Below are 24,304 nucleotides of genomic sequence, written 5' to 3'. Positions count from 1 at the left end.
GGGCCCTGAGGCACAGAGAAATGAAGCGACTTGCCCCAGGTCATGCAGCAGACAAGGGAGGGAGCTGGGTCCTTCTGACTTCCAGGCCCGGGTTCTTTCCAGTGGGCATGCTGCTTCCCAAACTATTACTTAAGAAGGTGACACTGAATATTTTCATTGGTACAGAATACCTACTAAATGATCCAAGTGTTTCTCTTGATTGTTGCTAAGTAGCCCTCCACTGACACCAGGTGACCAGAGCTCGGGGGTCCCTTAAGACACCCTGATGACCAGAAAAGCCTCCGTGGCCCCCCTGTCCTTGATCCGGTCATGTGGGGGATGGCAGTGTGAGAAGACCATGTTCCCCTATTAAAAATCCAGCCTCACCCGAGTCTTTGGCAACATTTGGGGGCCTGAGAACAAGACATTGGAAACCTGATCCTTACTGGAAATTTCATCCCCACCACGAACCCTAAGGCATGTCAACATCAAAAGGGAACTGCATCGTTTCCTGTTAAGGGGCTTCGTGGGAGGCAGTGCAGCCTACTGGCAAGAGCATGCCTCTGCTACTCAGAAGACTACAAGTTATCACTCAGTTAATCAATCGCATTTATTGAGCACTCACTATGTGAGGAGCACTGTTCTAAGTGTTTGGGAGAGTCCAATACAACACTGACTCATTCCCTACCCACAATGGGTTCAGAACGTAGAGGGGGGTCTTCTTCAAATGCCATCGAGTTGATTGGAATCCAGTGCAATTTCATGGAGACACCTTTTCCAGAATGTCCCATCTTCTGTCATCAAGTCATCCCGGTATGCATATCAATAGAGTTTTCTTGGTAAAGATACTGAAGTGGTTTACCATTGCATTCTTACAAACTGTAAAAACTCGAATCTCTGCAGCTGTCTTTGCTCAACAAATCGACCACCCGTCTTTGACTCTTCCCCATGCCGTGGCTGCCCAGCGCAGGCGATTTGACTCTGATGCTTATGCTTAGTCCTTTCTATTATGGGTAACCCTAGATGGCATAGTTCCAAGCTTCATCAACTAGAGGGGAACACAGACCTTAATACAAATAATCCAGTGCAATGAGGTTCCTGCTGTGTGACCTTCGGCAAGTTACTAATTCTCTCTGTGCCTCAGTTTCCTCCTCTGTGAAATAATAACGACAATCATAAGAATTGTGGCAATTATGAACCGCTTACAATGGGCCAGGCACTGGACTATACCCTGGGGAAGATAGAAGATAATCAGAATGGACACAGTCCCTGTCCTACATGGTACTTACCGTCTTAATTCTCCTCTTAAAGAGGAGGTCCAGAGAAGTGAAGTGACTTGCCCAGGGTCATAAATCTGACAGGTGGCAGAATAAGGATTAGTACCCAGGTCTTTCTACCACCCAGGCCCATGCGCTATCCACTAGGCCATGTGAAATAGGGAGAGAGTATAGTAGCCTCTACTTCTAAGGCTGTGAGCTGCGTATAGGATCGAGACCGTGTCTGACCGGATTGCCTTATATCTACTCCAATACTTAGAACAGTGCTTGGCACATAGTAAGCAGTTAACAGATACCATAGTTATGATTATTACTCGACGCATAAACAGCACTAAATAAATAAGATTCTCATTAGTAGGAGCCGTTATGGGAAAATCTCTCCTGAGAGGGCAATGCCGGCTCCACCTCGTGTCTCCTGTGTGCCGTTGGGCAAGTCACTTCACTTTTCTGGGCATCAGTTACCTCAACAGCAAACTGGGGATTAAGATCGTGAGTGTCATGTGGGAAAGGGTCTGTGTCCAAACTCATTAACTTGTATCTTCCCCAGAGTTTAGTAGAGTACCTGGCAAATAATAAATGCTGAACAAATGTCATGATTATTGGTGGTGGTATCGTATTCCCCTCGATAGTAAAGAACTCGAGCCCCCAGGTGGGAACGAGAATAACCTTTCTAGCTATGAACCCCGCTTACTTTGAGTGAAACCCAGAAGGAGTCTCTCCACCAGTAATCCCACGGGTGAGCATACTCGATCCAGATTGAAAGATTTTCTTGTTTTCTACACTTCTAATCCTGGGAACTCCTCTTTCATGACACCCTTATCGGTCATGGATTTTTTTTTGAGAAGTTCCCCTTTCTTTCCCTAGAGTCAGAGCACAGGGAGCTCCAAGGGTGGATGGGTGCCCCCCTGTCCCTTGACCTTGAACTCTATGCGGGACCCCCATCATAGGGAAGAGCAGTAATTCCTGCCCCCCTGCTTTAGCTTAGTCCAACTTCTCCAACTATTGGGATAGAAACAGGGGACCTCTAGATAGGGAGAGCTAGAAAGTCTTCTCCACTCTTTCTACCAATTAATCAGTGGTATTCATTGACAGTAATGATAGTGATGACAATGCAACAGTAATAATAAGCGTGGTATTTGTTAAGAACTACTATGTGCCAAGCACTGTACTAATCACTAGGGTGTACACAGCCAAAGTGAGGTGAAAACAGCCCCTGTCCCTTTGGGGATTCATAGGCTTGATCTATCAAACATATTTATTGAGTGTGTACTCTGTTGCAGAACACGGTACTCAGTTCTTGAGAGGGTACATTGCAAGAGAAATAGCAGACAGATTCCTTGTCCATAAAGATCTTGCAGTCTTATTCCCCATTTTACAGATGCAGGGACTGAGACCCAGAGAAGAGAAGTGCCTTGCCCCAGGTCACACAGGAGAGACGTGACAGACCAGGGATTACAAATCAGGTCTTTCTGACTCCTAGGCCGTGCTGCCTCTCAGCAGCACTTAGCTATGTGCACTTCCAAGAGCTATGAGTGCTTACTCCAAGTCACTTTAGCTCTCTGTGTCTCAGTTACTTGATCTGTAAAATGGGGGATGAGACGGTGAGCCCCAGGTGGGACAAGGTCTGTGTCCAACCCAATTGGCCCCTATCAACCCCACCACATAATACAGTGGTCTGCACATTGTAAGCGCTTAACAAAGACCACAGTTAATGTTATTATTAATATTATTACTATGTGCAGAGCACTGTACTGAGCCTTGGAGAAGTCTGATACAACAGAATTAGCAGACTGGTTCCCTGCCCATAATCAGTTTCCAGACTGGAAACTCGAGCAGCCCCCAAAGCACAGGTTTGGGAGTCAGGGGAAGTGGGTTCTAATCCCGGCTCTGCCACTCAGTTGCTGTAACCTTGGGTAAGCTCACTTAAATTCTCTGAGCCTCAGTTCCCTCACCTCTAAAGTGGGGATTCAGATTGTGAGCCCCATGTGGGACATGGACTTTCTTAAACCTGATTAATTCGTATCCACCCCAACGCTTAGGAAAATGTTTGGCACATAGTAAGCGCTTAACAAATTCCACGATTCTGATTCTGATGAGAGGACTGGCCATGCCCTGGGAAGACTCCTCATTTCAGAGAGCCAAAGGGCACTACCCCCATCCCAAATCTGCGGTTGCTGTAACCTTGGGTAAGCTCACTTAACTTCTCTGAGCCTCAGTTCCCTCACCTCTAAAGTGGGGATTCAGATTGTGAGCCCCATGTGGGACATGGACTTTCTTAAACCTGATTAATTCGTATCCACCCCAACGCTTAGGAAAATGTTTGGCACATAGTAGCGCTTAACAAATTCCATGATTCTGATTCTGATGAGAGGACTGGCCATGCCCTGGGAAGACTCCTCATTTCAGAGAGCCAAAGGGCACTACCCCCATCCCAAACTGTGCAGCAGAGACTGGACAAGTTCTGACTCGTGCCCTTATGGGTGGCGAGGGGTGGGGCAATCAATCAATCAATAGCATTTATTGAGCACTTACTGTGTGCAGAGCACTGTACTAAGCGCTTGGGAAGTACAAGTTGGCAACAGATAGAGACAGTCCCTACCCAACAGTGGGCTCACAGTCTAGAAGCCAAACAAACCCTGCCCCCCAAAACCCCACTTGCCCCTTTCCTGCTGCGGAGGCGGGGGGGGGGGGCTGCCTGGGGTGGCACCAGTGAATCTAACCCCGGGCACGGGGGCGCTTGGCAAGGGGCGGGCCCGCCCCCGGTAGGGTTGGGGCGCCGGTCCTGCCGCTAGGCCGGGCAGCCTGCATGGAAAGGAGACCGTCCTCACTTCTTCATTCAATCGTATTTATTCATCCATTCAATCGTATTTATTGAATCGTATAAATCATATTGAATAAATACGATTGAATGGAATTGAGTGCTTACTGTGTGCAGAGCACTGTACTAAGCGCTTGGGAAGTATAAGTTGGCAACGTATAGAGACGGCCCCTACCCGACAGCGGGCTCACGGTCTAGAGGGGGGAGACGGACAATAAAACATATAAACCAAACAGAATAAATATGTACAAGTAAAATCGAATAATAAATATGTACCAACATATATAGAGGTGCTGTGGGGAGGGGACGGGGGTAAGGCGGGGGGTGGGGAGGGGGAGCTGCGCACGTTGGTGGCAGCCCCCGACCGGGCCCGGCCGTACCTGCTGCACGCCGAGGAAGTCGTAGAAGTTAAGCTGGACCTCCTCCACCAGGTCGAACAACTCCAGGTCTCTGGTCTCCCAGCCCCGGACGGGCGCCGGTCCCGCTCCGGCCCGGCCCGCTCCGGCCCGGCCCGGCCAGCAGTAGCGGTAGCAGTAGCAGTAGCAGCAGCAGGAGCAGCAGGCGGGCGCCCCCGGTCGTTGGGGAGGCTTGGGGCCCGGGGCCCGACATGTCCCCGGCCCGCACTGCCGGGCGGGAAGCGGGGACGTGTCGGTGTCGGTGTCGGTGTCGGTGTTGGCGGGCCCCTCGGACACGCTCGGCCCTCTTCCGGGCCACGGCCCCTCACCCCGCGGGCCGGGCCACGGCGACCTGGCCTCGGCCTAGTCCGCACCCGGCTTCCGGTGACACCGCGTCTCCTAGCAACCAACGTGGCGGCTGACGGCGGGCGGCCGGGCGGGCGGGCAGGAAACCAGTGGCCCCGAGCCCCCCTTCTCCCTCTTCCTCCCTCCGCCGGCCTCGTGCCCTCGCGCACGCCCCCGCGCGCGTCCCCTCAGGCGCTCCCCGCCAGGCTGGAACGAGACGGGCCCGGCCCACATGCTTCACCTCCCACACTGCGCATGGCCTTGGTTTTATATATGTGTGTGTGTGTGTGTGTGTGTGTGTGTGTGTGTGTGTGTGTGTGTGTGTACACAGACCCATACAAACACACATATATGCAGACATTCATATATACATACACACATACATATCTATGTATATATACGCACTTATACATATACATATATATGCATATATAAACACACATACATCAATCAATCAATCAATCGTATTTATTGAGCACTTGCTGTGTGCAGAGCACTGTACTAAGCGCTTGGGAAGTACAAGTTGGCAACATATAGAGACCGTCCCTACCCAACAGTGGGCTCACAGTCTAAAAATAATCATGATGGCATTTTTATTAAGTGCTTACTATGTGCAAAGCACTGTTTTAAGCGCTGGGGGGATACAAGGTGATCAGGTTGTCCCACGGGGTGCTCATAGTCAACCCCCATTTTACAGATGAGGTAACTGAGGCCCAGAGAAGTTAAGTGACTTGCCCAAGGTCACACAGCTGACATTTGGAGGAGCCGGGATTTGAACCCATGACCACTGACTCCAAAGTCCGTGCTCTTTCCACTGAGCCACGCTGCTTCTCTCTATATATGTATATATACACACATACATATCTCCTTCCCTTCCCCACAGCACCTGTATATATGTATATATGTTTGTACATATTTATTACTTTATTTATTTATTTATTTATTTTACTTGTACATATCTATTCTATTTATTTTATTTTGTTAGTATGTTTGGTTTTGTTCACTGTCTCCCCCTTTTAGACTGTGAGCCCACTGTTGGGTAGGGACGGTCTCCATACGTTGCCAACTTGTACTTCCCAAGTGCTCAGTACAGTGCTCTGCACACAGCAAGCGCTCAATAAGTACGATTGATTGACTGATTGATATGTATGTATGTGTATATATACACACACATACATACACATATACGCACATATGTGTACACATATACACACATATATACATATATACACACATATATACATATATACACACGTGTGTGTAATTCACATTATGTTATGTTAGTATGATAATATTATATTGATATATTATATCCATTTGGTATATTTATGTCTTTCCTTCTTTCATTCATTCATGCAATCGTATTTATTGAGCACTGTGTGCAGAGCACTGTACTAAGCGCTTGGGAAGTACAAGTTGGCAACGTATAGAGATGGTCCCTACCCGACAACAGGCTCACAGTCTAGAATATATGTGTGTGTGATTTACATTATATTAATATATTACATAATTATTATATTAATATATCTGTTTCTTGAGTATATTTTTGTCTTTCATTCGTTCTTTAATTCATTCATTCAATCGTATTTATTGAGCGCTTACTGTGTGCAGAGCACTGTACTAAGCGCTTGGGAAGTACAAGTTGGCAACGTATAGAGACGGTCCCTACCCGACAATGGGCTCATAGTCTAGAATATATATGTGTGTGTATATATAATTTACATTATATTCATATATTCATATAATATATTATATAATTATTATATTAATATATCATATCTGTTTTTTTAGTATATGTGTCTCCTTTCATTCATTCATTCAATCGTATTTATTGAGAACTTACTGTGTGCAGAGCACTGTACTAAGCACTTGAGAAGTACAAGTTGGCACAATATATAGAGACGGTCCCTACCCGATAACGGGCTCACAGTCTAGAATATATGTGCGTGTGTGTATAATTTGCATTATATTAATATATTAATATAATATATTATATAATTATTATATTAATATATCCGTTTCTTTAGTATATTTATGTCTTTCTTTCCTTCTTCCATTCATTCATTCAATTGTATTTACTGAGTGCTTACTGTGAGCAGAGCACTGTACTAAGCGCTTGGGAAGTACAAGTTGGCAACGTATAGAGACGGTCCCTACCGGACAATGGGCTCCCAGTATAGAATATATATGTTCATTCAATAGTATTTATTGAGCGCTTACTGTGTGCAGAGCACTAAGCGCTTGGGAAGTACAAGTTGGTAACACACAGAGACAGTCCCTACCCAACAGTGGGCTCACAGTCTAGAATATACGTGTGTGTGTGTGTGTGTGTGTGTAATTTACATTATATTATATATTAATATAATATATTATGTAATTATTATATTAATATATTATATCTGTTTCTTTAGTATATTTATGTCTTTCCTTCTTTAATTCATTCATTTAATCGTATTTATTGAGCGCTTACTGCGTGCTGAGCACTGTACTAAGCACTTGGGAAGTACAAGTTGGCAACATATAGAGATGGTCCCTACCCGACAACGGGCTCAAATTCTAGAATATATATGTATGGGGGAGGGGGGCAGGGGGCACAGTCCACAAAGAAAGCTGGGAAAAGGCAGATCCTCGGGACACTTGGACGAAGACTGCAGGTCAGGGACCATAGGTTGGGCGGGGGTGGGGGGGAGGGATCGTGAGGAGGAAAGGAGGGGTGGGGGAGCGAAAAGGAGAGCGGCTCGAGCCCTGCCTGGCAACCGATTGCGATGTACTACTGACGTCAGAGCCCGGGAGCGAGGGGTCTGACCGTTGGGGACAGGAAGTGTTCATTGGACCGTTGGCCGAGGTGTTGGTAGTGGTTGGAGAGTTAGTGGTGCTTTCCGTGGTAGTTTGGTGGTTCGGAGCTTGAGAGTAGATTGGATCGTAGAGAGGAAAGAGAAGGATTTCGTTTATTTGTTGAGGGAAGGTGTTTGGGGAGGGCTAGGAAGAGGGCGGGGCTTGTTGTGGACTAGGGAGGGGGGCTAGAGAGGGGCTAGGTGGAGTGGGGGACTCGGGCTAGGGAAGGGGACTTAGATTAGCGAACAGTAGAGTAGAGCAGAGTAGCGTCGAGTGCTAACGATCAGCGGAATGTCTCGATTCATCCGGTCAGTCCACTCTTGTGTCCGTGGGCCCGGGATGTGGTCAGCTGGGAGGGCAAGAGAAGGGGAACGGGCGGGGGTCCAGTCTGGGGCCAGGGGCTGGGGGCCGAGGGGAAGCAGGGGCTGAGAAGCAGGAGAAGTGAGGAGGCGAAGGGGAGGGGAGGAGGGGAGGGCAGCGGCAGTTATGGCGTGGCTCAGCGGAAAGAGCACGGGCTCTGGAGTCAGAGGTCATGGGTTCGAATCCCGACTCCACCACATGTCTGCTGTGTAATCTTGGGCAAGTCACTTAACTTCTCTGGGCCTCAGTTACCTCATCTGTAAAATGGGCATTGAGACTATGAGCCCCACATGGGACAACCTGATCACCCTGTATCCTCCCCAGCGCTTAGAACAGTGCTTTGCACATAGTAAGCGCTTAACAAATGCCTATTATTATTGTTATTATTATTATTATTATTATAGGTGCTGGAGGTGCCTCCCCCCCTCCCCTTTCTTAACCTTCGAGGGGAGGCTGAGGCCGGGGACTGGGAGAGGTAGGTGCCCCATTCCAGGAGCCTCTTCCAACCCCCTTTTACGTCTCCTTCTCTTTCAACTCTTCCTACGGCTCCAGGAGAATTTTTTCTGCGAGTGAGACCTCCAGGATGCGGTGCTTCCTGGAATGGGCCCGAAAGGCTCATTTCAGAAGGCTTTTCACCCGCCCTTCTCGGGTCGATCCAGCCCCCGAGGACACAGAGTTCAAGGAGGAAGTGATGAGCACCTCCCGGGTCGCTCCAGCCCCCGAGGACACAGAGTTCAAGGAGGAAGTGATGAGCAACGGTGAGGAGCCTGGGACACGGTAGTGGACAGAGTGCGGGCCTGGGAGACAGAAGGACCTGGGTTCTGATCCCTGCTCTACCCCTGTCTGCTGGGTGACCTTGGGCAAGTCAGGTCACTTCCCCGTGCCTCAGTTACCTCATCAAGAAAATGGGGATCGATTGTGAGCCCGCGTGTGAGACATGGACTGTGTTCCACACAATTACCTTCTGTTTACCTTAGCGCTTAATAGAGTGTCTGGCGCAGAGTAAGCGCATAGCAAGTACCGTAACCAAAGTTAATAGAAAGAGGAGATAGAGGGTGGGGTGCAGAGGCCTGTTTTTTGGGGGTTTTTTTGGTAGGGGGGTTGCGAGGGGCCGGGTGCAGCCCAGTCCTCAGAATGTTCTGTAGCTGGCGGGGTGTCTGGGAGAGGGAATTGGGGGCAGGGGGCAAAGAGACCCAGACCCAATGCTTGGCACATAGCGCTTAACAAATACCATCATTATCATCACTGAGCGAGTTCTCACCGCGGGGTTTCTCCATCCTTCCCAGAGCGGTGATTTGATCTCGTGCTCAGTGAGCTCTACAGATCCCAGTCCCACGGCGATCTGGTGGTAGGAGCCAGCACTCCCTGGGCCTGGTCATTCCTCTGGGCCTGGGCCTCTCCGGGGCCGGGGGTGTGAGGCTGGGGGAAGGGCAGGAAGGGGAGGGTCTCCCTGCTATGTGAGGCCGGAGTGGGGAGGGGATAGGCCAGGGGGCCTGGAAGTCAGAAGGCCACGAGTTATAATCCCTGCTCTGCCATCTGTCTGCTATGGAACCTTGGGTAAGTCATTTCACTTCTCGGGGCCTCAATTCCCTCAACTGGAAAATGGGGATTGACAAAATGTGCCCCAGGTGCTACAGGGACTATGTCTAATCCGATTTGCTTGGAGGACCCACCCCAGAGCTTTATACAATGCCTGGCCCATTTTAAACTCTTAACAAATGTCACAAGTACTATTATTATTATTGCTATCATTATTCTTACTATTAAGTGGTCAGAATGTGCCATCGCTCCTTGACCCCCGCTTCTCCTCCCACCAGTCCTGGACCAGGAACCTAACCTCGGCCCAGCTGAGTGATCTCTCCCTCCAAGTACTGTATTGTTTGAGGAGCCACAACCTGACCAGGGTGGGGCAGGCAATGCGGATACTCTCCATTCTGCTTCAGGTGAACGCAGCCTTAGAAAATCAGGTAGGAACCCGGGGGTGGGGGGAGGGAGGGGTCTGAGGAGGGAGGAGCTGGGAGTGGGATTGACCTTTGATGTCAGGCAGTGAGTGGCATGTCGGGGTGGGGGGCTTGAGATTGTAGACCAACTGAGAGACACAAGGCACAGTGGTGTGACACAAGTCACAGAAAGTGGCAGAGTTGCCCAGTGTCTCCTCGCCCCTAGGCCTGGGAGACAGAAGGGCCTGTATTCCGATCCTGGCTCTGCTACCTGGCGGCTGTGTGATCTTAGCAAGTCACTCCACATCTCTGGGCCTCAGCTCCCTCATGTGAAAAATGGGGATTAAGACACTGAGCCCTATGTGGTATGGCTACTGTATCCATCCCGATAATCGTGCACCTACACCAGCGTTAAGTGCAGTGACTGCCATATGCCAAGTGCTTAACCAATACAATAAACCCTGATTGTAGCCAGTCCCTATGATGTAAGCCAGCACCATCGATCGATGGCATCGATCGAGTGATCACTGGACTAAGAGCTTGAGAGAGTACCACACAGTAGAGTCTGTGGACACATTCTCTGTCCCCAACAAGCTTACAGTCTAGAAGCAGGAGACGGACATGATGACCAATAAATGATATGGGGATGCCCTATGGTTTCCTGGTCTTGGGGCTGTCTGTCACCTGAGACCTCCCTCACTCTTCTCAAGTCACAATTAGGCGGTAGTCACATCCCCCTGCTCCCACAGGGAAATACTACTCCGGCTACTTCCCCATTTCCCTAAAGGTGGGGCTCTAGGAGGTAATTGTATCACACAAGAAAGCTCCTGGACCTTTGCCTTATCCAAATCCTTTCCTAAGCCCATTGTGCCTTTTTGGCTGCTCAACCATTAGGATGAGGATGTCCCAGACAGGAAGGCATTCTCTCATTTGCCAGGTCTAAATTGGAGACCCACCGTGTACCCATATATACAGGGTCCCATCCTCAGAAAAAGAAACTCAACAGAAAGGGGAATGCTAAATATCACAAAAATTCCTGGAAGATGGGCACAGGAAGCCCATAACCTTGGCATGAGCATCGACTCCACTATCTCGTTCCACCCACACAGTCCGGCCAGCAATCAATTCCCTCAATTCTACCTTCACAATATCGCCCCCATCCCCCCTTCCACTTCATCCAATCGGCTATCACACTGATGCAAGCACTTATTCTATCCCTCCTTGACTAGTGTAACAACCTCCTTGCTGACCTCCCTGCCTCCTCTCTCTCCAATCAATCAATCGTGTTTATTGAGCGCTTACTGTGTGCAGAGCACTGTACTGAGCGCTTGGGAAGTACAAGTTGGCAACATATAGAGACAGTCCCTACCCAACAGTGGGCTCACAGTCTAAAAGGGGGAGACACACTCCAGTCCACACTCCATTCTGCTTCCTGAAACATTATCCTGCAAAAACGTTCAGACCGTGTTTCCCCACTCCCCAAGAAATTCCAGCTGGGGTTTACCAGTGGAAAGAGCACGGGCCTGGGAGTTGGAGGTCATGGGTTCTAATCCCAGCTCCTCCACATTTCTGCTGTGTGACCTTGGGCAAGTCACTTAACTTCTCTGAGCCTCAGTTACCTAATCTATAAAATGGGGATTAAGACTGTGAGCCCCACGTGGGACAACGTGATCACCCTGTATCCCCCCAGCACTTAGAGCAGTGCTTGGCACATAGTAAGTGCCTAACAAATTCCATCATCATTATTATTGTATTATTATCCAGCTTTGTTTCAAACACTCCTCACCCTGGCCTTTAAAGCACTTCACCGCTTTGTCCCCTCCTACCTCACCTCGCTTCTCTCCTACTTCAACCCAGGCAGCATGTTTCATTCCTATAACGCTAATCTTCTCACTTTACCGTGATCTCTTCTATCTCGCCGTCGACCTCTCGCCCACATCCTCCCTCTGGCCCAGAATGTCCGCCTTCTTTCATATCAGACAGACAGCAATAGTAATTGTAATGGTATTCCTTCAGCGCTTACAATGTGCCAATCAATCAATCAATCAACCGTATTTATTGAGTGCTTACTGTGTGCAGAGCACTATACTAAGCGCTTGGGAAGTACAAGTTGGCAACATATAGAGACAGTCCCTACCCAACAGTGGGCTCACAGTCTAGAAGGGGGAGACAGAGAACAAAACCAAACATATTAACAAAATAAAATAAATAGAATAGATATGTACAAGGAAAACAAATAAATAAATAAATATAGTACTAAATATGTACAAACATATATACATATATACAGGTGCTGTGGGGAAGGGAAGGAGGTAAGACGGGGGAATGGAGAGGGGGACGAGGGGGAGAGGAAGGAGGAGGTTCAGTCTGGGAAGGCCTCCTGGAGGAGGTGAGCTCTCAGTAGGGCCTGGAAGGGAGGAAGAGAGGTAACTTGGCGGATGTTGGGAGAGAGGGCATTCCAGGCCAGGGGGATGACGTGGGCCAGGGGTCGACGGCGGGGCCGGTGAGAATGAGGCACGGTGAGGAGATTAGCAGCAGAGGAGCGGAGGTTGCGGGCTGGGCTGTAGAAGGAGAGAATGGAGGTGAGGTAGGAGGGGGCGAGGTGATGGAGAGCCTTGAAGTCCAGGGTGAGGAGTTTCTGCCGGATGCACAGATTGATTCGTAGCCACTGGAGATTTTTGAGGAGGGGAGTAACATGCCCAGAGCGTTTCTGGACAAAGACAATCCGGGCAGCGGCATGAAGTATCGATTGAACTGGGGAGAGAAACGAGGATGGGAGATCAGAGTGGAGGCTGATACAGTAGTCCAGACGGGATAGGATGAGAGCTTGAACGAGCAGGGTAGCGGTTTGGATGGAGAGGAAAGGGCGGATCTTGGCAATGTTGCGGAGCTGAAACCGGCAGATTTTGGTGACGGCTTGGATGTGAGGGGTGAATGAGAGAGTGGATTCGAGGATGACACCAAGGTTGCGGGCTTGTGAAACGGGAAGGATGGTAGTGCCATCCACAGTGATGGGAAGGTTAGGGAGAGGGCAGGGTGTGGGAGGGAAGACAAGGAGTTCAGTCTTGAACATGTTGAGTTTTAGGTGACGGGCAGACATCCAGATGGAGATGTCCTGAAGGCACGAGGAGATGCGAGCCTGGAGGGAGGGGGAGAGAGCAGGGGCAGAGATGTAGATTTGGGTGTCATCAGCGTAGAGCTGATAGTTGAAGCTGTGGGAGCAAATGAGGTCATCAAGGGAGTGAGTGTAGAACGAGAACAGAAGGGGACCGAGAACTGAACTTTGGGGAACCCCCACAGTAAGGGGATGGGAGGAGGAGGAGGAGCCTGCAAAAGAGACTGAGAATGAACGACCGGAGAGATAAGAGGAGAACCAGGAGAGGACGGAGTCTGTGAAGCCAAGGTCGGATAGCGTGTTGAGGAGAAGGGGGTGGTCCACAGTGTCGAAGGCAGCTGAGAGGTCGAGGAGGAGGATTAGGATAGAGTATGAGCCGTTGGATTTGGCAAGCAGGAGGTCATTGGTGACCTTTGAGAGCGCAGTTTCCGTGGAACGTAGGGGACGGAAGCCAGACTGGAGGGGGTCGAAGAGAGAGTTGGTGTTGAAGAATTGGAGGCAACGCGTGTAGACAACTTGTTCAAGGAGTTTGGAAATGAATGGTAGGAGGGAATTGGGGCGATAACTAGAAGGTGAGGTGGGGTCAAGAGAGGGGTTTTTTTTAGGATGGGAGAGACATGGGCATGTTTGAAGGCAGAGGGGAAGAAACCAGTAGAGAGTGAGCCGTTGAAGATGGAAGTTAAGGAGGGGAGAAGGGACGGAGTGAGAGATTTCATGAGATGACAGAGAATGGGGTCAGAAGCACAGGTGGCGGGAGTAGCACTTGAGAGGAGGGAGGAGAGCTCCTCTGAGGATACCGCTAGGAAGGATGGGAGAGTAGCAGAGAGTGTTGAGAGCCGGGGGGTTGGAGAAGGTGGGGGAGTGACTTTGGGGAGGTCAGACCTGATGGATTTAATTTTATCAATGAAGTAGGAGGCCAGATCGTTGGGGGTGAGGGAAGGAGGAGGGGGAGGAACCGGGGGCCTGAGAAGGGAGTTGAATGTACAGAAGAACCGAAGGGGATGATGCCCTGGAATAGATACAAGGTTATCAGGTTGTCCCACTTGGGGCTCACAGTCTTAATTCCCATTTTACAGATGAGGTAACCGAGGCACAGAGAAGTTAAGTAATTTGCCCATAGTAACACAGCTGTCAAGTGGTGGTGCCGGGATTAGAACCCCCGACCTCTGACTCCCAAGCCCGGGCTTTTCCCACTGAGCCACGCTGCTTCTTTGCTTCAGATACTTTCTGTCCCCAACTTCGAAACCTTAGTGAAGGCACTTCTCCTCCAAAAAGCCTACCCTGACTAGGCCCTCCTCTCCTCTTCTCCCACTCCCTTCTGTGCAGCTCTCACTTGCTCCTTCATTCATCTTCACTCTGATCCCCCCGGCACATCGGTATGAATCTGCTTAGAACTGTAATTTATTGACTTTTGATCTATTTATCATTTACTGATTTATATTAATGCCTGTCGCCCCCTCAAGACTGTAAGCACGTCGTGGGCAGGAATGTGTTTGTTGGTTGTTCTAGTTTACTCTCCCAAGCGCTTAGTACAGTGCCGGACACACTGTAAACGCTCAATGACTGCGGTTGAAGGACTGAGTGAAGGAATGAACGAATAGAAATCAGTAACTAAAGTGAACATATCATTTCTCCCCATCTGTCATCTCCACAAAACTGGCACGTTTTATCTGCAATGGCAATTTTTCCAGATCTGGAAACCAAAGGATTAGGCATTCTGAGACCTACATTTTGCTAATTTTCTATCTTCCCGTGTGTCTGTACTATTTAATGATGTCCCTGTTGCACAACACAACTTCTTAGGGTACCGTTGCAGGTGAAATGTGGCCCTGAGAATCGTGGCGGTGTGCACATAAAATAGTTTTCCGAATACCCAATCCTGATTTATTTTTGGTTACGCCCAGCTGAACGAGCAGTAGTGCAGTAGGGCAATACTCAAAATCGTTCCACAGGACAGGACTCATTGGAATATCTATTCATGAGTCTATCAAATTTTTAAAAATGGGAGTTTTATAAGGGCAGTGAACAATACTAAACACCCAAGAACAGGAAAAATCAGTCAGTCAATCATATTTTTAAGCACTTGCGGTGTTCATAGCCCTGTACTAAACGAATGGGAGAGTCCGATATAACAGCAAATGAAGCCATCCCCTGTCCACCATGTGCTGTCAGTCTAGAGGGGGGAGACAGATAGTAAGAGAAAGCAAAAAGTGAGATATACGGATGTGAGTGCCGTGGGGCTGGCTGGCTGACCGGCTGGCTGGGGGAATGAATAAAGAGAGCAGGTCATCATCATCATCATCATCATCATCAATCGTATTTTTGAGCGCTTACTATGTGCAGAGCACTGTACTAAGCGCTTGGGAAGTACAAATTGGCAACATATAGAGACAGTCCCTACCCAACAGTGGGCTCACAGTCTAAAAGGGGGAGACAGAGAACAAAACCAAGCATACTAACAAAATAAAATAAATAGAATAGCTATGTACAAATAAATTAAATAAATAAATAAATAGAGTACAAAAATATGTACAAACATATATACATATATACAGGTGCTGTGGGGAAGGGAGGGAGGTAAGATGGGGGGATGGAGAGGGGGACGAGGGGGCGAGGAAGGAAGGTGCTCAGTCTGGGAAGGCCTCCTGGAGGAGGTGAGCTCTCAGCAGGGCCTTGAAGGGAGGAAGAGAGCTAGCTTGGCGGATGGGCAGAGGGAGGGCATTCCAGGCCAAGGGATGACGTGGGCCGGGGGTCGATGACGGGACAGGCGAGAGCGAGGTACGGTGAGGAGATCAGTGGTGGAGGAGCGGAGGGTGCGGACTGGGCTGTAGAAGGAGAGAAGGGAGGTGAGGTAGGAGGGGGCGAGGTGATGGAGAGCCTTGAAGCCGAGGGTGAGGAGTTTCTGCCTGATGCGCAGATTGATTGGTAGCCACTGGAAATTTTTGAGGAGGGGAGTGATGCCCAGAGCGTTTCTGGACAAAGATAATCCAGGCAGCAGCATGAAGTATGGATTGAAGTGGAGAGAGACACGAGGATGGGAGATCAGAGAGAAGGCTGATGCAGTAGTCCAGACGGGATAGGATGAGAGCTTGAATGAGCAGGGTAGCAGTATGGATGGAGAGGAAAGGGCGGATCTTGGCAATGTTGTGGAGCTGAGCCCGGCAGGTTTTGGTGACGTCTTGGATGTGAGGGGTGAATGAGAGAGCGGAGTCGAGGATGACACCAAGGTTGCGGGCTTGTGAGACGGGAAGGATGGTAGTGCCGTCAACAGAGATGGGAAAGTCAGGGAGAGGGCAAGGTTTGGGAGGGAAGACAAGGAGTTCAGTCTTCGACATGTTGAGCTTTAGGTGGCGGGCAGACATCCAAATGGAGATGTCCTGAAGGCAGGAGGAGATGCGAGCCTGGAGAGAGGGGGAGAGAGCAGGGGCAGAGATGTAGATCTGGGTGTCATCAGCGTAGAGATGATAGTTGAAGCCGTGGGAGCAAATGAGGTCACCAAGGGAGTGCGTGTAGATCGAGAACAGAAGGGGACCAAGCACTGAACCTTGGGGAACCCCCACAGTGAGAGAATGGGAAGGGGAGGAGGAGCCTGCAAAAGAGACTGAGAAAGAACGACCAGAGAGGTAAGAGGAGAACCAGGAGAGGACGGAGTCTGTGAAGCCAATGTCAGATAGCGTGTTGAGAAGAAGGGGGTGGTCCACAGTGTCAAAGGCAGCTGAGAGGTCGAGGAGGATTAGGACAGAGTAGGAGCCGTTGGATTTGGCAAGCAGGAGGTCATTGGTGACCTTTGAGAGGGCAGTTTCCGTGGAATGTAGGGGACGGAAGCCAGACTGGAGGGGGTCGGGGAGAGAGTTGTTATTGAGGAATTCTAGGCAGCGAGTGTAGACAACTCGTTCAAGGAGTTTGGAAAGGAATGGTAGGAGGGATATGGGACGATAACTAGAAGGTGAGGTGGGGTCAAGAGAGGGTTTTTTTAGGATGGGAGAGACATGGGCATGTTTGAAGGCAGAGGGGAAGGAACCAGTGGAGAGTGAGCGGTTGAAGATGGAAGTTAAGGAGGGGAGAAGGGACGGAGTGAGAGATTTCATGAGATGACAGGGAATGGGATCAGAAGCACAGGTGGCCGGAGTAGCATATGAGAGGAGGGAGGAGAGCTCCTCTGAGGATACCGCTGGGAAGGATGGGAGAGTAGCAGAGAGTGTTGAGAGCCGGGGGGTTGGAGAAGGTGGGGGAGTGACTTTGGGGAGGTCGGACCTGATGGATTTAATTTTGTTAATGAAGTAGGAGGCCAGATCGTTGGGGGTGAGGGAAGGAGGAGGGGGAGGAACCGGGGGCCTGAGAAGGGAATTGAGTGTACGGAAGAGCTGGCAGGGGTGATGGGCATGGGTGTCAATAAGGGAGGAGAAATAGTTTTGCCTGGCAGAGGAGAGGGCTGAGTTAAGGCAGGAAAGGATAGACTTGAAGTGAACGAGGTTGGCATGGTGTTTAGACTTTCGCCAGCAGCGTTCGGCAGCTCGAGCATAAGAGCGAAGGAGGCGGACAGTGGCAGTGATCCAGGGCTGTGGGTTAGTGGTGCGAGAGCGGCGAAGGGAAAGGGGAGCGAGTGAGTCTAGCTGAGTAGAAAGGGTAGAGTTGAGAGCAGTAATCTGATCATCAAGACTGGGTAGAGAGGAGAGGGCGGCGAGGTGGGGTGTGAGGCGCTCCGAAAGATGGGTGGGGTCCAGAAAGCAGAGATCTCTGTGAGGGAGTAATACGGATTTACAGCGGAAAGGAGTGTGAGTGAGGAGGCAGGTGAGAAGATTATGATCAGAGAGAGGGATTTCAGAGTTGGTGAGGGTGGACACAGTGCAGCGGTAGGAGATGATGAGGTCGAGGGTATGACCAAGTTGGTGAGTGGGTGAGGTGGGGTGGAGGAAGAGGTTGGCAGCGTCAAGGAGAGATAGAAGGCGGGCGGCAGAGGAGTCGTTAGGGATATCCATGTGGATATTGAAGTCTCCGAGGATCAGAGTGGGCATGGAGAAGGAGAGAAGGAAGGTGAGGAATGGGTCAAAGTCATGGTGATGCAGAAGCGAGTGGGAGAAGAGCAGAGGGCGGGGGCTTAGTCAGGGAAGACTTCGTGGAGGAGATGTGCCTTCAGTAAGTCATTGCCTGTCGGATCTGAGGAGGGGGCGTTCCAGGCCAGAGGTGTGTCATGGGCGATAGGTTGATGGAAGTCTGGATGAGATGGAGGTAGAGTGAGTACCTTGAATACAGTAAGTACAGTGAGGAAGTTGGCATTAGAAGTGCAAAGTGCGTGGGCTGGGTTGTCGTAGAAAATCAGCAGGAAATAGGGGGCAAGGTGGTGGTGTGCTTACCCACTGGTGAGGAGTTTCCGCCTGCTGTGGAAGTGGACGGACAACCACTGGAGGTTCTTGAGGAGCGGGAGTCTTTCGTTCCCCCTTCTGCGGCTTCTCCCCACACAGTTCGCCAGCACTTCCGGTCCCCTGTTCTGTGGACTGGAGCCAGACTAGCAGGCCTGGGCCTGGGAGGCGGTGGGGCCTTCACCGCTTTGCTGCTTGGGGCCCAGACGGCCGGGCCGGGCAGGGTTAGTGGGGTGGGGGCGGAGGGGGGTCGGTGGGAGTGGGGGACACGACGGGAAGGGATGTCTGGCGGGGTTGTCGAGTTCGACTTTGACCATCTGCTTCCCCACTGACCTACAGGCGGCCGACTTGGCAAGGAGCGTGTTGGAGCACCACATCTCCTCCGACCCCCAGGCTGGGAAGACCCTCTTCAAGGAAGCCCTGGCTCTGCTGGCCTGTCACCACACTCGGGAGACAGTGCAGGTCTTCCTCGAGTACTCAATACCTCTGAACAGTTACGGCCACCATCGCCCCCCAGCTCCTCGGGACGGAAAGGCCCCAGCTGGGACAGACCGGGGATGAACGACAACGGATACCTCCGGGGTGGGGGCCTAGGGCGAACTTCGACAGTTGTATGGAGCCTGGGGACCTCGGCTCTCCTTGGTCTCCTTCTGAGGGGCCTGTCCTGGGTGGGAGGTGCAGGCAGGTGAGTGGTGAGGAGATTCCCAGGCCCCCAAGGCTGCAATCCAGGGTCCCCGCAATGCCTTGGTCCCCTCTGGGGCGGGATTCTGGGCCGGTACCGGGGGAGAGGTGGGAAAAGTTGAGTCCGGGTTGTGGCTCTACAGGCAGGTCCTTGAGGTTTGGAAATCTGTCGGGGCGGAGGCTTCCATCGCCTCATCCATGATGCGGGAACTGCTCCGTAAAGTGTTGGTACGACCTGTACCTGAGGAGAGCAACGGGACCGAGTGGGAGAGGCACACCCGAGGCTCCATCGCGGTGAGACCCAGAAGAACGGATCGAAGGGCAGGCCTGGCTGGAGCCCGCAGCCCTTAGCACTGAGCCCCACCCCTGCCTCACCTCTTCACACTCCTTCCGACCCATTCCCTGCTGCCTGGGGAGGTTTCCCAGGGCGCCAGGGGTGGGAGCCGGGGGCTGTCCTCGAGGGCACAGGAGGCCAAGCCCCGAGAGGGACCACCGAGCTGGGTGCTGTCTAACCCTGCCCGGGGCTTCGGCTCAGAGTGGGCCCGGGTGTGGGGTCAAAGGGAGCCGTGGACAGAGGCCAGGGGGCAGGTCGTGTTGGGGGGAACTTCTGGCTGTGCCCATGTGCCACCCCACCAGGCTGTGAACATGCTATATGAGCTTCTCTTTGCTGTGGAGTACTCGGAGGCTGTGGCTCGACTCCTCCCCCAGCTCTTCCTGGCCTTCATCATCCAGATCCACTATGTGCTGGAGCTGGGCCTGGTGGGGGAACGAGTGCTCTTGGCCGTGGAGCCCACCGTCCCCTCTGTCCTCAGTCCCTGGAGGTGAGCGACCGGAGGGATGTGGAGCTGGGGTAGAGGGACCCGTGAAGGAGATACTCCAAGTGAGGATGGCTCATCCCTCGATCACAGAACAGATCCCTCGATGACTCTGAATTGGGGCCGGGGGCTCCAAGGGGCCGGGGAGCTGATGGGCCGTGGGTCTGGGAGGCCGGAGATGGCAGAAATTCCAGGGAGCTCCTGGTCCAGGTTGTCCCTGCTGGGCTGGGGACCAAACATGGCAGGGATGGGGGATTTGGAGGTCAGCTCTCGTGTGTCCTACCCCTGGGGGTAGGGCTTACCTGTGACAGGACAAGACTTTTTGGGGACATGCCCAGAATCGGCAGGACTGACTGACACCCTCTGGTCCTCTCGCACCACCCACGCCACTCTGAACCCCCAAACCCTCGTTGCTTTCAGGACGGCCCTGGAGGCCCTGAGGGGGCTTCTGTCCAGCAGAGGATGTTGGCAGAGCTTCATAGCCATGGAGTTGCAGGATGGTTGGCACTTCTTCTCATCCCTCAACACCTTCCAGGAGGCCGTGGTCCTTCTGGCCAGGTGTGTGTGTGTGTGTGTGTGTGTGTGTGTGTGTGTGTGTGTGTGTGTGTGTGTGAGAGAGAGAGAGAGAGAGAGAGAGAGAGAGAGAGAGAGAGAGAGAGAGAGAGAGAGAGACGGGGTGGGCAGGATCCCCCAAGAAATTGGTCTGGACGAGCGGGTGGGGAGTAGCCTCCGCAGTTAACTGCCCTACACTTGGCCCTCCCCGAGCTCCTATTCCCCGGCCCCGGGGCTTCCCGGACTCCTCTCTGAGTTCAGTCATGCTGGGCTCTTTCCCCCAGGACCCTGGTTCAGAGCAGTTGTCCGATGGTGGCCGAACTCCTGCAAATGGTGGCCAGCTCTTTGCAGGAGAAAGACCCGCAGGGCCGAAGTGTGGCCATGGGGCTGCTGGCCGAGGTAAGAACAGGGGTACAGGGCCCTGGAGAGACGGCTCGGATCCTCAGTGGGCACTGTCACCTTCAGCCAGGGACCCCCGGACCCCGAACCCCGGGTGAGAGGGTGGGCAGAGGTTGGAGGGGAGCGGGGAGGTACTGGTCCCCGCCCCCGTCCCAAACAGCTTGGCACTCGTTGCCCCCTCTCTGCGGGTCCCGGCTCCGCCTTCCCGATCATCAGACTCCCGCCCCCTTCGCCTACGCGTTCCACTCGCGGACACGGTTTTCTGTGGCAGTTGATCTGGACGCCCTGCATGGAGACTGCCCTGGATCCCGAGGTCGTGCAGTTCATCTTCCGGGACGGCCTAAAGGACCCCGACCCCGTGGTGAGAGCCATCAGCCTGCAGGCCCTCAGCAGCCTGCCCCTCAACCACGACAAGGTCAGCGGCCCAGCCCTAGGACCACCCCCATAGGGTGTAGGGCAGGGGGGAACACCAGCCCGGGACCCGGACAGTCTTTGAGAGCACCCCGCCCCCGGGGAGGGCCCAGTTCTGGCAGGGGAAGCGGGACGACAAAGGACTCCCGGGAGCGGTCGGGGGCGGCCCCGGGGTGGGCAGTCCGGGGGGGGGGCCCGGGATCGAGGGACCAGGGGAGCCGTCTCGGGGCGGACCGCCTCACCGTCGCCCTCTTTGCCCTCGTCTCCTCAGGACCCAGTGCTCCTTGCTCAGCTCCCCTTCCTCCTGGAGGGCATCACCCAGAAGGACCAGGAGGGGCTCCTAGCGGCCATGGACGAGGCGACTCTCACCGCCCGCAGCCTGGGCAGTCGGGGGCTCGGCCACCTCCTTAAGGATATCGTCCTCATGCTGAACCCGTTCCTTGACGACGTAAGTCTGAAGGTTTCGAGGGGACAAGGGAGCAGCCGCCGCAGGCCTGGAGCCCGGGAACTCCCGCCCCGACCCCGGCTGTGCCAGAGCCCAGAGGCGGCCGCTTCCGCAGCTCCCACAGGGATCGGGGCATTAGCTGCCCTTCCGCAGCTCGTCAGACCTGCGGCGAGCCACGGCTCACCCCCGCCCCGCGCCCGGCACTGCGTTCCCCCTCCCCATGCCGGCGATGTCCTCGCTCCTTACTCTCCCCCCGAAGACCTCAGTCCCTACGTTGTCCCTGCCCTGGGGTCCCTAGCCCCCGCTCCGGTGCCCGCAGCCCTCCCCTCATCTCCTGCCCCTCCCACACACTCCACCGGGGATTTCTCCTCAGAAGAGACCTCAAGTGCGGGTGGCAGCCCTGGAGCTGCTGGCAGCCGTGGCCAGCAGCTGTCTGACGATTCCAAAACCCCGTCTCCATCATAAGCTGATCTGCTGCCTCCTCCCCATCCTCTTCCACCTGAAGGACGAGCACCCGACAGTGGCCAAAGTGAGTCTCCCCCACCCTCCACAATACTCATCCTCTCTGGGCCCCTGGTCCGGGGCTCTGCCGCCCCCTGACACCAACCCCTCGGGTTCTCTGCTTCCAGAAAGCCAGATATACATTCTTCTGGCTGGCCCAGAATATCGGCTGGAGGGACTCCAGAGTCGTCGGATGGATGTTGAGGTGGGAAGTGAGGGAGAGCACGGCCTATTGTACCATCTGGACGGCCTTGGTGAGTACGTCAGGTACAGGTGGGGGCTGGGAGGGGTGTCCTTGGATCTGGGGTGGGAACTGTGGGGGCGGATCCCTCCTGCGGGGCACATCGGTGAGATATGTAATTATTCCGTACACAGCACTGTACCGAGCTCCTCGGAGAGCACAGCTGAATGGTTGTGGACACGTTCCCGGCCCGCAATGACCTTACAGTCTAGAAGGGTTGATTTGCGAAAGGGACCAGGAGGAGGTTGAGAGCCCCGTGTCCTGTAGTGGAAGTGGAAGTTGGAGAGTTGGGGCACATCGTCAAGGAGGTTGGGGATGGGTTGGGTTCTCTCACTGTCCTTCTCCTCCGCCCCAGATGAAGAGCTTTGGGGACTTCCTTCCCATTTTCTTGTCCCAAGCTCTGGCCTATACCAACTGCATCCAACCAGATGTGAAATTTGTGGCCGTTGTCTTCCTAGGTGAGTGGGGAGTGGAGGGCACTGGGGAAAGCAAGCAAACATACAAACCAAAAACCAACAAAGTAATGCCACACCATCTGGCCCGACCCCTTTTCTTGGCCAGATCCCAGAGGAGGCCTCTCTTGGCTCCTCCTCCCTGACTCCGGGGGCTGGATATGGAAGCCAAGTCCTTCCAGCAGTCCTTCTGGGAAGCGGGTGGACGGATGGATGGGCAAAAAAACGAGGAAAATAATGGTTTGTTTCCTTTCCCCACAGTACACACCATCACTCTCTATCCCGCGAGCCCGCTGCTCTCCGACAAGACGTTCAAAATCATTTTCCACAGTGAGTCCTAACAAAGACACGCACCCTATCCATCTGTCCCCTAATCTCTCTCTCTCTCTCTCTCTCTCTCTCTCTCTCTCTCTCTCTCTCTCTCTCTCTCACTATCTCTCTCTCTCTCTCTCTGTCATTCTCTTTCTCTCTTCTGTCTCTCACCATGCTCTGTGCTTCCTCCTCTGTCTTGCTTTTCTCTTTCACTCACCTTTCCGAATGCTGGCCCTCTGAGCCTCTAGCAGCTATTTCCCCCTAGACTGCTAGCACCTTATGGGCTGGGAGATCTGTCTGTTCATTCTAGTTGACTATATTCTCCCTAGCGCTTAATGCAGTGCTCTGCACATGGTAAGCGCTCTGGAAATACCATCCACTGACTGATTGATTTCTCTGTCTTCTTCTTTCCTCTGTCGTGTTTCAGGCTTTCCCATCTCCACAGCCCTGGGTGGGTGGTGGTAGAAGGACAGAACGAGGCAAGGGGAAGTTATGGGTTCAGGAGATTGGAGTTGGATGGTGAGTGGAGGACTCTTCCCATGTCCCCGGGGCATGATCAAAGTCGGGGAGGGGAACAGCTTCTAGTGGAGGACTGCCTTGCATCACACGTGTTCTTTACCACCCCTTTTCAGAAATTGAAGCTCTGAAAAACGACTCCTCGTCCAAGATCCGCAGATTCCTGAACACCTACGAACGGAGACAGAAAGAGAACGATGAACCGTTCTTCTTCTGAGGGCCCCCACCCCAATCAATCAATCAATCAATCGTATTTATTGAGCGCTTACTATGTGCAGAGCACTGTACTAAGCGCTTGGGAAGTACAAATTGGCATCACATAGAGACAGTCCCTACCCGATAGTGGGCTCACAGTCTAAAAGGGGGAGACAGAGAACAGAACCAAACATACCAACAAAATAAAACAAGTAGGATAGAAATGTACAAGTAAAATGAATAAATAAATAAATAGAGTAATAAATATGTACAACCATATATACATATATACAGGTGCTGTGGGGAGGGGAAGGCGGTAAGGCGGGGGGGTGGGGGGGGGGCGAGGGAGAGGAAGGAGGG

General features: G+C 52.4%; 1 protein-coding gene across 1 annotated transcript; it reads left to right on the top strand.

The window, feature by feature from the left end:
* The first annotated feature begins 8,592 nt into the window (after positions 1–8,592).
* LOC119923084 (maestro heat-like repeat family member 5) lies at positions 8,593–23,966 on the top strand. The gene is made up of 15 exons (XM_038742635.1): positions 8,593–8,786; positions 9,321–9,357; positions 9,827–9,976; positions 18,764–18,919; positions 19,250–19,399; positions 19,742–19,926; positions 20,341–20,478; positions 20,757–20,871; positions 21,143–21,286; positions 21,554–21,730; positions 22,101–22,256; positions 22,357–22,482; positions 22,825–22,927; positions 23,183–23,251; positions 23,866–23,966. The coding sequence occupies exons 1-15, from the start codon at positions 8,593–8,595 to the stop codon at positions 23,964–23,966; spliced, it is 2,001 nt and encodes a 666-aa protein (XP_038598563.1).
* The last annotated feature ends 338 nt before the right edge of the window (positions 23,967–24,304 follow it).

This window comes from Tachyglossus aculeatus, unplaced genomic scaffold (assembly GCF_015852505.1).
Source record: "Tachyglossus aculeatus isolate mTacAcu1 unplaced genomic scaffold, mTacAcu1.pri scaffold_143_arrow_ctg1, whole genome shotgun sequence".
NCBI classification, from domain to species: Eukaryota; Metazoa; Chordata; class Mammalia; order Monotremata; family Tachyglossidae; genus Tachyglossus; species Tachyglossus aculeatus.
This window is presented reverse-complemented; position numbering and strand designations above follow the sequence as displayed.

Bases quoted from the DNA above. Each gene is read 5' to 3' on its own strand.
- LOC119923084 (XM_038742635.1), top strand. From the start codon at position 8,593: ATGCGGTGCTTCCTGGAATGGGCCCGAAAGGCTCATTTCAGAAGGCTT. The intron at 9,977-18,763 runs GTAGGAACCCGG...ACTGACCTACAG, and splicing joins ACGCAGCCTTAGAAAATCAG to GCGGCCGACTTGGCAAGGAG. The intron at 22,483-22,824 runs GTGAGTACGTCA...CCTCCGCCCCAG, and splicing joins GTACCATCTGGACGGCCTTG to ATGAAGAGCTTTGGGGACTT.